Source organism: Leuciscus leuciscus (genome assembly GCF_965113295.1).
Source record: "Leuciscus leuciscus genome assembly, chromosome: 15".
Classification (NCBI taxonomy): domain Eukaryota; kingdom Metazoa; phylum Chordata; class Actinopteri; order Cypriniformes; family Leuciscidae; genus Leuciscus; species Leuciscus leuciscus.
Genome location: NC_138739.1, coordinates 38,476,778 through 38,491,996, shown reverse-complemented (window position 1 = coordinate 38,491,996; position 15,219 = coordinate 38,476,778). Strand labels below are relative to the sequence as shown.

General features: G+C 39.2%; 1 protein-coding gene across 3 annotated transcripts in view; it reads left to right on the top strand.

Annotated features, from left to right (window-relative positions):
* The first annotated feature begins 344 nt into the window (after nt 1-344).
* The window catches only part of rnf123 (ring finger protein 123), a 151,162-nt gene continuing 136,287 nt past the window's right edge, over nt 345-15,219 (top strand). Inside the window, exons 1-14 of one of the 3 annotated variants that reach the window (XM_082137792.1) lie at nt 345-499; nt 1,186-1,288; nt 1,376-1,463; nt 5,347-5,426; nt 5,677-5,771; nt 7,128-7,182; nt 8,650-8,735; nt 9,709-9,795; nt 10,096-10,163; nt 10,291-10,416; nt 12,405-12,519; nt 14,058-14,162; nt 14,252-14,377; nt 15,017-15,109. In XM_082137792.1, coding sequence (XP_081993918.1) covers nt 1,210-1,288; nt 1,376-1,463; nt 5,347-5,426; nt 5,677-5,771; nt 7,128-7,182; nt 8,650-8,735; nt 9,709-9,795; nt 10,096-10,163; nt 10,291-10,416; nt 12,405-12,519; nt 14,058-14,162; nt 14,252-14,377; nt 15,017-15,109 — 1,203 coding nt within the window. In that variant the 5' untranslated portion in view covers nt 345-499; nt 1,186-1,209. The remainder of the gene's footprint in view (nt 500-1,185; nt 1,289-1,375; nt 1,464-5,346; nt 5,427-5,676; nt 5,772-7,127; nt 7,183-8,649; nt 8,736-9,708; nt 9,796-10,095; nt 10,164-10,290; nt 10,417-12,404; nt 12,520-14,057; nt 14,163-14,251; nt 14,378-15,016; nt 15,110-15,219) is intronic. The other 2 variants (XM_082137794.1, XM_082137793.1) reach the window with 2 other exon arrangements.

Below are 15,219 nucleotides of genomic sequence, written 5' to 3'. Positions count from 1 at the left end.
TCTGTTGATTTCAAAGAGCGACACTTGACGGCTAAATACAAATCCACCAACGCAATCGGTAAATGATGATGTAAACATTTATAAACGTCTCTGATTGGTCCATCCAGAACAGCACTGAGTAACGTTACAAAAAGCACGTGTCTTCAAACTACTTATAACCGCAGCCCGGAAAATAATTTACATATAAATAATGACATGTTGAAACATCAATAGACACTGAATTGAAAATATAACGAGAAAAGATCAAATAAGAAAAACTATTATTTGAAACCTTCGTATCTGACCAATGAGAGACAAAGTTTGGGCCACAAGCCCCGCCCACTTTATCACAGGCTCCTTCTGAGTGCCATCACTCTGCTTATTGTATTTCTATGGTTAAAGGCAGCGACTGTAGACACATTTAAAGCGGAGAGTCTAATAACAAAATCTACTGATCATAAATAAACACAACACACCAAGTCAGTGAGTACTGCAGGAGAAATTAAAGAAACCATAAGCGGTAATGTCGCTTTATTTGTGTATATCATATTTTACGTATTACCATAGCAGCTCTGGCTGTCATATGTGTTCGACACGGAGGCTGAAACACATTAAATATTGTTTTTATTGCACATATGTTGGGCATGTTAGACCCCCGACAGTCCTTAAATCATATTTCTATTGGTTATAAACATATACACGATGTTGTTCATGCCATAAAGCCGTTATGTTAGCAAAATAGTGGCTAAGGAGAGAGAGTGTGTGTTAATATTGTGCAATGTTTGTGTGTGTTTGCTAAAACAACAGCATGTAAACATTGAACCTGCAGGATATTTTGGGTGTTTAAATGTAGTTTAAGCCTGCTGCCAAAATAATTTCTAGTTTACACTGCATTGTTCTGCATTGTATCTGTGTTGTTATTACTATACAAGAATATAAACAGGAACACTGATTCTGCTAAAATATAAACAATCATCTAACAAAAATGAAGGCCTACCATACATATTTTTTTTTTACTACGATGTTTTGATTTGGACATGGTCATGTAAATATCATGTAGCATAAGCATGTGTAAGCATGTAGCACCTTATCTGATAAGTCACTGTACCATGGTACTTCTGCTGTACTGTAGTAAATAAATATATGAAATAATATGAAATGAGGTTTGTTTTTGTATGCAGTAATTGGTCTGTGTTTGTTTGTCAGATCAGTGATCTGTCTAGAGGCAGAATGAGCTCAAAGGGTGGCACTGCCCTGTCCCGACGCAACTATCGCCTGGCATCCGACACAGACAAACCCAAAGTCACAGGTATTTCCCTTTTACAGCTGGTGACCCCCCCTGTAAATAAGTTAAACAAGAATATGTAGATGTGTTAATTATGTGTATTTTCCTCAGGTATTGTCAATGAGAAGTTATTGAGCGACTATCTGCACCATGTGTTTCCCGCCTCCAGTAAGCAGGGACCTGCATCAGCCGTGTACAGGTTAGTTCATTGACAAAGGGTTTTGGGGCTTTTGCCTTGAACTGTAGTTGAACTATATTGAATGTTTATTTAATTAATAAAAACTTGTGTATATATACATAACAGTATTCAGTAATGTAATCCAAGCACCACAGTGTGAAAATAATGTAATCTGATTACTTTTGGATTCCTTCAAGGTCACATATGTAAATAAATAAAGTCAAGTAAAAAGCAATATTTAGCTCACGTGATCATGACTTGCATCAATAGAGATGCGCGGATCAGTTCTAACGTCAACCGAATTCGCTGTAGATATCAATCATCCACCCGCCACCCACTCGAACCTACGATTTTCTCTGATTTAGAAATCCACACTGAGAATTATTCAGTGTAACGCGTGATGATATGGTAACATATTGCACTGAAGTAGGATGCTTTTAAATGAACATTTAAAGTAAAAGTTCTTCTTTGGCAAAATTGCATTTCTTTAATAACCTAAACTCAGGCTTTACTCCCTTCAAACATAAATTGTCACTGTTTCCATCACTGCAACTTCCCAAATTAAATACGTTCAGCCCAAGCAAAGGCTGGATATAGGTTTCATGAGTCTTAACTTTTCTTTCCTGAAAAGTAGCTAGGCTGTGGTAGTCGGTTACAGTGCAGTACATCAGATTTCACTTATCACATAAAGATATTAAGGAGAGATGACTGACAGGACAATGACGCAGTGCACAACAGATCCCGAGGGTCCCACCGCTCCATACGTACACAGAGTACGCATGAACGCAAATTGGAAAGTAAAAGTAAAAAGCGAAAATTCTAAAGTAAAAAGCGAAAAAATACTGAACTATATAATTGCGAGAGAACGGCAGATCATCTCCTATCTCATATTTCTTTCCATCACCATGTCCCTTTAGGGTCTCCGTAGAATGCCATTTACTTTCCGAACGTAGTATTCGGCTTCGGGTACATCCCAAATATATATAAAGAATGTGTACATGAGTTGATTACTTTGTTTAGCGCCCATGTATTTTCACTGTTGGCGGATTGTAGGTGGGCTTTTTCCCATTGACAGTGATTTATTTATTATTTGATGTCATATTTAGAATTGTATAGTCAATTATTGTTTTCATCCGCATGTTTTGAACCATTATTTTCGTGCAGGTGGTTGTAGGGCGAGGGACTAGAGATCTGTGCAGGATGGATTTTTCAGTCCCGCTCCGGCAAGATTAAGTACCGCTCCTGCCCACTTCCAATTTTAGCCCGCTCACTCCCGAAATGTTCAGGTTTTGTCCCGTTTCTGCCCGCAAAAGCCTGTAGGAAGAGGTCTGCGCTACTTTTCACTCCCGATCTGGGTAGATTCTGTCTTGTTCTGAAGTCTATAGGCTATTTTTCCCCATTTCCACACACACACAATGTTTGAGAACTCCAGTTACAGACTTCTGCGTGCTGCAATTATTAGACAAATTATATTTTTGCGGGAGTCATTTGCCATGAGTCATTTCTTTCTCCCGCTTCCCTCGTACATGTCAATATCTTCCATCCCGCATCCGCACTCAACAATTCAAAACTTGTCCCGCGCCGCACTCTGCAGAACTCTGGGAGTGACTTTCTTATTCTACAGAGCATCTGATTGGACAAACATCTGTGCAGTGCAGGATGAGTCATCAGTTTATTTGATCTGTTTATTTATTTTTGGCTAAACATAACAAATCATGAAGAGATAAAGTCTGATGCATTAGTTGTTTGAGTGGATGTTGCTGGTGTCTTGTGCCGTTGGCTCTGTCCGGTGCTCTCCTCCAGCCAGTGTCTGGTTACTGGTGCTGATCTATACATAGAGCATGATGGGACATGAGAGACAGCTGACATTCGCAGAGGGCTGAACGCGGCTTTTGAAAAGGGTGGATGTGTTTACATATGATCTCTAATTGTGGAATTTATGTCAGGCGCCATGATGGGAATCTGTCACCACTGTGTAAAGTCATGTAATAGTAGACTTGACTTTATCCACAGATATTTAGCTTGGATGAAATTTGAGATGTTTTGGTCTGGGTGATCTCGCCCACTGTCAATTTACCCAATATTGTTTTGACACCCTGGGTTGCCTGTTGGTGGAAAACACAACGCATTGCAGCCATAGAAGCCAACAAATGTCAGAGATCACAGATTCTTCCCGACCTAGAGATCCTCAGCTTCCATCTAAGGGTGCTTTCACACTGGCAGTTTAGTTCGAAACGGGGCCCGGTTCGCATGAAAAATTGGCAATGTGAAAGTTGCACACACGCAGCTGGGTACTGAACCCGAGACTACCTGCAGGAGGTGCTCTGAGTTCGGTTGCTCTGGAGCTGTGGTGAGATTCCCGTGAATGTAAAGGCAACTGACACTAAAGTAGAAGTAAAGTAACCTGTGCATGCATTTGGGGATACTGGGAACAAAAAGCTCCATGACTAGAGGCTTATTAAAACACATATAAATCAACTCATGAACTTACAGTGTAAGGCTCATCACCTTCAATTGTCAGTTGCGCTCGTTCCTAGCCTGGGTGCCAGCCCGAACCCCTCCCACAACATTTTTTGGTCGGGAAGTTCGGTCTGGACTCGATCCGTTGAGGAGTAATTATGCTCGGCTCCCAGAAGGCCGAGCCAATCAAATTGCCAGGGCGGGCTTTAATCGATGATGGACAGATGATCTGCGGTTACGTAATCACCCACGTCACCAAAGAGCGCTTGGGTTGAATTGGTTTTCAACAAAGATGACTGCAGCTGGAGAATTGAGATGTTTAGATTCCGCTATCGCGTCTGTTATAAAAGAAATCGACAGCGCATTAATTTTAAAAGACGAACAGAGAACCGCAATCAAGGCATTTGTCGATCGGAAATATGTGTTTGCCGTCCTTCCAACGGGATTCGGCAAAAGTTTAATTTATCAGCTGACTCCGATGGTCGCTAAGAAGATGGGATGCAATGAAAACCCTGTGGTCATTGTGGTTTCTCCTTTGGTCGCACTCATGGAGTGCTTTATTATTACTTTACTCATTACTTTACTACTTCTTCCTGCGTGTGTGCAGTTGAGCTCTGTTGACAACTATGCGTCGCTCAACATACGTCACTTACTGCGTTGCTCTGATTGGTTGTAAGTCTATCCAGTTGAGTGCAGAGTTTTTTTTTTTTCTGGTTCGGTTAAGACACGCCTCATAATCAAAGCCCTATGGAGCAGTATCAGACTCACATTCTGCCTAGAATATGAGTATGACGAAGTCAGGCTAGCTCGTTCCTGTTGCTTGTCCTCAATCTGCCAACCCGCGTGAGCGTCGAGTCTGAGGAGAAACAACTCTGTCCAATATTTTATATTTGGACTGCAATACCCATTTCAACCACTATCTGTCAATATTACATACTGCACCCTTAAGGGTACGTTTACTAAAGATGACAAAAAAAGACCTAGAAAAAAGACAAAATCTTTTTTTGAATACAAAACTTGCACTTTGAAAACGGTTTTCAAAAGTTATCATTTTCAGGCCCCGTAAAACTCAGTTGTCATGTAAATGAACGGCCAAAACGCACGTAAACAGTGCCGTGTAAACGGACTCTTAGGCTGTTGCTATGTCAGAGCTAGTGTGTTTTGGGTGGTTGCTTGGGTGCTGAGCTGTTTCTAAGGTGATTTGTTCAAAAGTTTAGCATGTTGACATGCTTTCGCTAGTGTATTTTGTACAATTTACATGTCACAATTTTGCAATCTAGATTAGAAATAGAGCACGATTTTTTATTTAACATTTAAATCTTTCTTTGTATAATGTTTTCCATATTTAAATCCCCTTATATTCATTGTGGACTTTTTTTATTATACTTTAATAGACGTATTAATAGTATGTAACCTGACAGCCCGTCATGTCTCTTCCATGTAGAAAAACCCTGACGTTCCAGGATCTTGGAGCTCATCTGGAGAAGCTGCTGGCTGAAGATAATGTCGCTGAGGATGGCAAAGGTCAAACAACCACTTACACATGAGACCTAAATACATTTATTAAAATAAAAATCACCTATTTCTTTTATTGTATTTACTCATACTTATGAAACATGTGTTATAAATTATCTATAGTCTATTACCCCCAACTATTTATTTATTTATTCTTTATTTATATTTTTGGTGATTTATTTATTCGATTGATTGCAGAGATGTTTTTTAGCCATGTTTTCATTGATTTGCTGAATTATTTTTCTCTTTTTGTATACAGATCAGATAGAAGGCTGCCTTGGACCTTCAACTGTTGTATTGGATCACAGCAGTGGGTTTGAAGGGCTGTTATTTGTTGACGATGACCTTTTGGGGGTGAGAAATTGATTGGCACAATTATCTATATATATGCTTTAACATATTGCACAAATTAGCTGGCAAGTACAACTTCAAATTCAAGTCAGATTTAAAGCGCCCCTATCAGGCTTTTTTGGATATGACCTTTCAAGTATTTTTTAATATAGCTGTTTGTGAGATGCACAAGGTCTGCAAAGTTTCAAAGATAGATGAAGTTATTGTTTCCCAAAAAAGAAGATCCGCCGGAAACGAGTCGTCAGTAATTTCAGTCCTACCTAATTTCTTTTGTAACAAATTTGCATAATGCCAGTCTACCCACCCTCAAACACTGTAGTTGTAGCTGAGGCATGGAAGAGTTTGGTTCGTGTTGTTGATATGTTAGAAGGCGCTGTTTTTTGAGCTGCAAAAGCAATTCCACTTTATATGCACTTGCACATGAGGACTCGCGGTCAGATTGGTACGGTAACCCTAAAACACTAAAACTGACACCATCGTTACTGTTCATATCAATGTTTCTAAAACGCGCTGTTAGCAGTTGACCAATCAGAGGTGGAGTAGACCAATCACAACAGACTGGGCCTTCTGACCAATCAGAGCAGAGTAGATCAATCACAACAGACTGGACAATCTGACCCATCAGAGCGGAGTAGACCAATCACAACAGACTGGACAATCTGACCAATCAGAGCAGAGTAGACCAATCACAACAGACTGGGCCATCTGACCAATCAGAGCAGAGTAGACCAATCAGAGCAGAGTAGATCAATCACAACAGACTGGCCATCTGACCAATCAGAGCAGAGTAGACCAATCACAAAAGACTGGGCAATCTGACCAATCAGAGTGGAGTAGACCAATCAAAACAGACCGTCCATCTGACCAATCAGAGCAGAGTAGACCAATCACAACAGACCGTCCATCTGACCAATCAGAGCAGAGTAGACCAATCACAACAGACTGGGCAATCTGACCAATCATAGCGGAGTAGACCAATCACAACAGACTGGGCAATCTGACCAATCAGAGCGGAGTAGACCAATCACAACAGACTGGGTCATCTGACCAATCAGAGCATAGTAAACCATTCACAACAGACTGGGCAATCTGACCAATCAGAGCAGAGTAGACCAATCACAACAGACTGGGCAATCTGACCAATCAGAGTGGAGTAGACCAATCACAACAGACCAGAAATTAGGAGCCTTTAAAATAGCATAATAAGGTGCACTTTAAATTCACTTTAATTTAAGTCAGTTCACTATTAAATTGGTTTGATGGTAAAAATGTTATGCACAGTAACACCAGGAATATGTATTACAGATATGTTGCTTATATTGTGTTCAGTTTTGTTCTTCCTCTTTTTCTGGATTGAAGGTCATCGGCCACAGTAACTTCAGCTCCATCAGAGCCACCACATGTGTTTACAAAGGTAACATTTCAATAACAAAAATGTACCAATTCCATGGTATTCTTAAAGTACATTGGAGTAAATGTAAATGTAAATTTAGCTGCAAACAGCAATTATCTGGGCCAAAAAGTCATGCCAACATGGCTGGAAGCATCAGACCAACTGCAACAACGAGCAATTAAAGATATTTTAAGATGATTTTAGGCAAAATGGCTGAAAAATCATAAATGCAGTCACTAGTAATTTGATTTAATGGTTTATCATTTCCGACCAATAGGTGACGCTGTGACCAATTTGATGTGGTGTGGTCAGAGTAAGGTGATAATGACACATGCCAAAGCATTGTAGAAATACAGCCTCAAAGTCATTTTGGCATCATGCCTCAACTTTGTTGCTGCGGTATATGAAAACAGTTTCATCTATCGACATGAAATCCATAACTTTTTGTCGGCACAGTCTGAACATGAATAGAATCGGTTTTGATGAAAATCGGACAAACTGTTCGAAAAAGTAGTTTTTTTTATGTAAATCCAAATGGAGGACAGGAAGTTTGGCTGACTATGGCAAAATTGGTATCTATGTTCTCGGCACGACCCAAGAAATCATTACAATAGGCCAATTTAATAAAAAGTTATTGGCACTTATGGAAATTTTATTATAACTTTTGACCACAAGGTAGCACTGTCCCGATACTTTTTGAGTACCTTCAAGGCATCACAACGTTACGCCAATGTGTTCGTAAATATAGCATTTTATGACAAAATTCAAAATGGCTGAAGCGCAAAATGACCGATATGGAGAAATTGGGTATCGTTCAACTGGACATGCTGCCATTTTTCATATCTCCTGACCACTAGGTGGCACTGTGCCAAAACTGCGCAGGTAGACTCATGTCATGGTTGTCATAACACACACCAAGTTTGGTCAGGATACGTTGCGGAGATATAGCCTCACTTTCATTTTGGTGTGCTCTTCGTCTAATTTGTTCGCGTGTTATTCGAGATCGTTTTGTCGAATCAGCTTGAATTCTATCATTTTTCATCGGCATGGTCTAAATATGATCTGTTTAAATTTTCGTGAAAATCGGAGCGTCTAATAGTACTACCTATTTCATGACGTCTTGAGCTAAGGAAAGTAGAGGAAAAATACTTTTTTTTTCTAGCTCTTACGGTTCAAAAGTTATTAGTATATACTTGAGGTCAACTTTGGACAGTTGGTGGCGCTAGAGGGATTGAGTTAGAGACTCCAAATTTGCTATAGTGACAGTTCAGACTGTCCTCTATCTGTGTGCCAAATTTCACAACTTTCCCACAAGTGGTTCTATGGGCTGCCATAGACTTTGAGAGCGGAAGAAGAAGAACAATAAGAACGCCGACGATTACAATCGGTGCTTGGTACCTAATAATAAACAACACCAACGATTACAATTACTTTATCATTGTACCACCACATAATGCATTTTTATGTATTGCTTTTAATTTGTTTTAGGGAAATGGGTCTATGAAGTTCTCATCTCATCTCAAGGCCTAATGCAAATCGGATGGTGCACACTGAACTGCAGATTCAACCAAGAGGTACAAGCCTTCATTTGTGAAGGAACCTTACATGTCAACTTTGGAGTGCAGAGCCGTACAAACTGCATATTCACTCTAGCTAGCTCTTATGGGAAGCTTTTCAAGCAATAGAAATCACGTAGATTAATCTAGAATAGATTAAATGACGATTGTTCGCTGTGCTCTAGAAATCCCTTTTTAAAGGAACACGCCGACTTTTTGGGACTTTAGCTTATTCGCCGTATCCCCCAGAGTTAGATAAGTCCATACACACCCTTCTCATCTCAGTGCGTGCCGTAACTCTGTCTGATGCACCCACCGCTAGCCTAGCTTAGCACAAAGACTGGAGGTAAACGGCTCCAGCTAGCATACTGCTCCCAATAAGTGACAAAATAACGCCAACATTTTCCTATTTACATATATTTACATGTTTCCTATACACCTGTGTATATGACTATACAAATCACTACATGTAAATAGGAAAATGTTGGCGTTATTTTGTCACTTATTGGGAGCAGTATGCTAGCTGGAGCCGTTTACCTCCAGTCTTTGTGCTAAGCTAGGCTAGCGGTGGGTGCGTCAGACAGAGTTACGGCACGCACAGAGATGAGAATGGTATGTATGGACTTATCTAACTCTGGGGGATACGGTGAATAAGCTAAAGTCCCAAAAAGTCGGCATGTTCCTTTACATTTACATTTACATTTATTCATTTAGCTGACGCTTTTATACAAAGCGACTTACAATTGCTATATATATGTCAGAGGTCGCACGCCTCTGGAGCAACTAGGGGTTAAGTGTCTTGCTCAGGGACACATTGGTGTCTCACAGTGGATTCGAACCCGGGTCTCTCACACCAAAGGCATGTGTCTTATCCATTGCGCCACACCACCCCCTTTAAGTTTCTGGTTTGGCTTAATCCATCTGTAAAATTGGTCTGTTCAAGTGTATTAATGAGAAATGTGACACACTTCTGATCTGTGCTTGTCTTCAGGAAGGGGTCGGGGACACGCCGGACTCGTACGCCTACGACGGAAACAGAGTTCGCAAATGGAATGTGACGACCACCAACTACGGCAAGGTGAAATCACAGCGCTTTACACGTCCAGCTCACGGGTCATGCTCAGTTTGTCCTTGTGGATTTGGTTGACCTTGACAGTTTGTTCATAGTCTCTTTGTTTAAAGTCTTAGACTGTGATGTAACTTGCTCAGCCTTAAAGAGTTCTGACTCTAAATGCTGATTGGATGAGCCAATGTTTTATGAAAGCATTAAGCCACTCTGGGCTGTACGCAATAATGATTTTACCACAGTTAATGGTAAAATTATTGTAATGCACAGTATCACATTATTGATGCATTCTTTTCATTTGTTTGAATGTAGTCCTGGGCTGCTGGTGATATTGTCAGCTGTATGATTGATTTGGATGAGGGAACGATTACATTTTGCCTGTAAGTATAGGTTTATTATTGAATGTACATTATAGTTTGGTATGAAAGCATATATAATTACTACACGTTAATGAAGTTTATCTGTTGAACTGTTATTAATATTATTTTTTTTAATTAATTTTTTTAGAAACGGGCAGTCTCTGGGTGTTGCGTTCAGCAATATTAAGACGGGGCCGGGTGTCGCATATTTCCCTGCGATCAGTCTTTCCTTCAAAGAGTCTGTAGCCTTCAACTTCGGCAGCCGTCCTCTCAGATATCCTTATCATTTATATACATATACAGACAGATTTTAAATTGTTCAGTCACATTTATATAATGTGTATAATATTCAGTTTAATTCAATTATTAAATTTTGTAAGTATTTAGAATAAATGAAGTACATATATATAACATTACAGTTTTATATTTAGTAATTATTTATAATAAATTATTATATATTTATGCTTAATATTAATTTCAAGTACTTAAATTTGTTTATGACTTAGATGCATTAATAGAGATAAGAAATGCATTTAAACAGTAATAAATAGTATGTTTTATTGAATAATAATTTATTACAACGTAGACTGATTAATAAGTCTTCCAAATACAGCAAGTAAATAAACATTTTTAAATAAATTTACTAATAATATGATGTACAGTACCTGTCAACAAAAAAATGTTAAGCAGCAAAAACTGTTTTCAACACTGATAATAATAATCATAAATGTTTCTTGAGCATCAAATCATCATATTAGAATGATTTCTGAAGGATCATGTGACACTGAAGACTGGAGTAATGATGCTGAAAATTCAGCTTTGATCACAGGAATAAAATTTTTACATTTATTAAAATAGAAGTTTCCAAACTTTTATAAAATAAGTATTGTAAATACATCTTATATATACCTGAATTTTCAGCATCATTACTCCAGTCTTCAGTGTCACATGATCCTTCAGAAATCATTCTAATATGCTGATTTGATGCTCAAGAAACATTTATGATTATTATAAATATAAGGATTTATTTGAAATATAATATAATCTTTGAACCCAAACCTTTGAACGATAGTGTATATATATTTAGCGTAATTCATGTTTTTCAAGTGAAATAAAAAATAAAGAAATATGCGAGAGGCAGTGGCGGATTTAGCAAATCGGGGGCCCAAGGCGAAGGTAGGTAGGCTATGGGCCCCTCCCCATCCAATCTTTAAAAGAGAACGAAAAAAATATGTACCGACTGAATGGTGGATAGGCAGGTAAAGCTAATCTACGGGGAAGTAAAAGTTAGAGAGGAGAAAAAAAACGTTTCCTTTAAACCCTGCATACACTTCTTTACTCCTAAACAGAAACATGTTACAATGTTTACATGGTACAATTTCTGGTGAGCTATGTTTTTTTTGTTTTGTTTTTTTGCTTGACAAATATTTATTGTTTGAATTTCGTAATAGAATTGACAGAATCTGAGAGCTGAGATTTTTTTAAATATCATGATTCATAAGTAAACTTCTCAGTTTTGTCTGTCGATCTCCGTGTCCTCTTTGCTTCACGATTTTTCTGTGCATTGGACGTTGTTGTTCCTGATCTGTAAGTTATCCCCAACAGTAGCCGTAAAAAAAGTGTGTCATCTTTGGCAGCGTTCCCAAATACTTATCAGAGTCTTTTCACTTTTTTTCTTTTATTTGAGCCGCTTGGGTAACTTCGAAACTTAAAATTTTCGCGTTTAGACTCGTCTTGCTCTGTTTGTGTATTTCCCAGTCCTCCTGTTACTGCGTGTTGTTTATCTTTCGCGCTGCGCACCTTTACAGACTTTTTGCTTTCCTCCCGCTTCCTCCTTTTTTCAGCACCGCTTGGGTAGCTAGCTTCGCTTCATTTTTACTCTGTCTACTACTCTGTACACTCTGTCTGTCACTCTGTACACTCTGTCTGTCAATCACTTATTTTTCTCTGTCAGTTTTTTGGCACAGCCTTACACTTTCGCAGATGCGCAGTAAGTGAGATAATGGAATAGTCCAATGTAGTGAGGCGGGGGGCCCCCTCCTGTCTGCAACACTAATGATTTTATACCATTTTTCGTAAATGGAGTTTTAGGAATATATAATTTTTTTTTATTTTTTTTTAAAGCATAAGTTAATAGGGCATTTTGGGGGCCCCTAGGTAGCTCGGGGCCCAAGGCAATTGCCGACCTTTGCCTAATGGTAAAGTCCGCCCCTGGCGAGAGGTGAGAAAACCCATGAATTCCTTAACCCATCTGTTCTTCACGTACCCTGTGGAAGGTTACCTTCCTCTTCAAAGCCCACCAGCCGCTGACCTCATCAAAGCCACCAGGCTTCTGGGATACCTTAAGACAGCTCTGTCCACCTCCATCGACACACAGGTACCCACAGAGGCCTCATGCTCACTGTTCAGAATACAAGACAATTCCTGCATTAAAGGGTGATGTGTCATTATTTAAAGAGGAACCAATGGAAATATTTCTCTATATCAGTAAACACTGTTTCTAAACTCCCTGAAACGTCTCAAGGGCTCCAGACTTACATTTGAGAGCAGTAGCGCCGGTGCCACTACATATCTGGCATCTGATCTGGTAGTGCTGGGGGGTGGGGGGGATTTTAAATCATAAAGGTAATTAAATCATAAAATTACTATTGTTTTGCATTAATAAGTGCAGTAACTAAAAATATATTACATTTTTATTTCTTGGAAATGCACATTTGACAGTAAAGCACTGAGCTTGAATTGAGATGCAGATAAAATAAAAATTTATTAACAACAGTAACATGTAAAAACCAAATTTTAATTCGGAAACATTTAAATATTTTTCAATATTCATAAATATAACATTTAAATTGGGTAATATTTAGAGCTTTGAAGTGCTGGAAAAAGTGTGAAGTGCATGAAAGTCCTTGAAAAAAGTGCTTGAATTTCACTCTCAAAGGTTGTACGAACCCTGAATTGAATATTGTAAAAATCATGTGACTATTTCTGCCACGATACCATGGTTACAGTTAGCGTTACTACATTAAATCCATGGTGACTGTTGGTGATTTGTGAATTGAAAAGATTTCTATAACTTGTTCGTTCATGGAACAATGTTTCTTCTGGTTTCCACATCAGCGCTGTTTTGATCTGATATCTGTGGTTTATATTATTTAGCATTAAATGTAATGCTTCTCTCTTTATCTCGCAGCGATGTTATTAATACTGCAGAAAATTCAAATGCTTTCTCACTGGATCTCCAAGCGCTGTGTGGTAACGAGGTTATTGAGGTTGATAAACTCTACGAGAAGCATGGTTTCGTTCCGCTTTCATTTTGTTTGCGGTTTGATGTTTCTCATATTCAACAGTCATGGCAGCTCTTATCAGTTGGGCAATGTGGTGGTGGCACCAGTGTGAACCCTAATACAATTTAGTCGCACAGGCAAGAAAAAATATCGAAAAATGTGACTATTTGGTTGCAGTCTGGAGCCCTGGCCTGGAACGTGTCACAGTATCCCTAATTTAAATAATTCCTGCCCAAATTATACGCAAAATAAGGGAACGAGGCCTGGTTGAGTTGCATTAGTATTGTAACTCACGGTTATGGTAAGGGCCGTGACATTTCCTGAACACGCTCAAAGCAATTGAGCAATCACAACATACTGGTCCAGCGGACCAATCAGAGCACATTGTGCTTTTCTGGAAGGAGGGGCTTCTTAGAGACAGGAACTAAACAGAGCGTTACTGACAGACTGGGAAAAGAGGAGCTGCAACAATGGAGAATATGGGGAAAAAATAATGTGTTTTGAACATTTAAGCATGAAAACCTATTCTAGTGGAGCCCAAAAACAAAATCAAGGCTTTGTAAAAGGGTATAATGTGGCCTCTTTAAAACAAAAACTATATGTGAAGACATTTGATTTTCTCTTTCGTCAGGAGGAAAAGTTTGTTGAGAAAGAGAGCGGGTCCTGGCATCTTCAAGGAGAGCCCACCATCCTGGTCACCCTTGCACATATATTTAACCACTTTGCACCTCTCATGGTAAATCAGTAAAATCAATTTCAGTAAAGTCTTTGTCATTGTGCCATAAACCACTTTACTTATTGGGAATGTGTGTGTTTGTTTGGTAGTGTAAAGTGTACTTGGTGGAGGATGTGCTGATGAACTTCCTGTTGAGTGTACTGGAGGGAGGAGGATCTGTCGACGAGCATCCACTTATACATCAGCTGCTGGACCTTTTCTGGCTTCTCATGGAGGTACAGACACAACAAGTTCAATTTAAAATCTGCCTTAGTCTTCACACTTGGCAGGTTTGGTTCAGTTAAAACAAACTCTGGTGCGATTGCTCTGTAAGTGCGGTTCATTTGAATAAGTGTGAACGCTGCATCCAAACCCTGGTGTGCACCAAACATGCGGATCGAGCCTCCTGAAAAGGTGGGTTTTGGTCTGTTTCTAAAGGAACTCTAGTGCGGTTTGACTGAGATATATAAACTCTACACAGATCAAAGACATTTAAACAAACCAAAAACCAGACGTGGTGTCACAAGATGCGACCCTAAAAAGGACAGAATGTTCAAGCGTAACTGGTTCTTCTCGTCATAGTCAAGATGTTGCCCATTATTGGATCTGTCTTCTTGCAACAAATCTTCATTTGTGTGTGTAATAGAGGAATTCCTACCACTGTTGACTCGACTTCTTTTAAAAGTCTCGAGTTCTTAGCTTAGCTGTAAACGCTAAGCGAACCAGGACTGAATGTATCATATTCTCTTTTGATCCGGACCAAAATAACCAAGAGAACTGAACTACAAGTGTGTTGAACTACTAAGCTTTTTCAGTTAATGATATTTGTGAACTATGGCAGATGTCCCAATGTATTTATTTGTCTCCTCTTGAAGGACTATGAGGTGAACGAGTGCCTAAAACAGCTGATGATGTCACTGCTGAGAGCGTATCGTTTCTCTCCCATCATCCCTGATCTGGGCTTTCAGGTGAGAAGCTGAATGATTCCTCTCTCGTGCAAATCCATAAGCTGTTGTAATGTCAGATGAGCATTAGCAGCTGTGTCAGTTTGTTATTGGAGCTGAGAATGATAGACCTG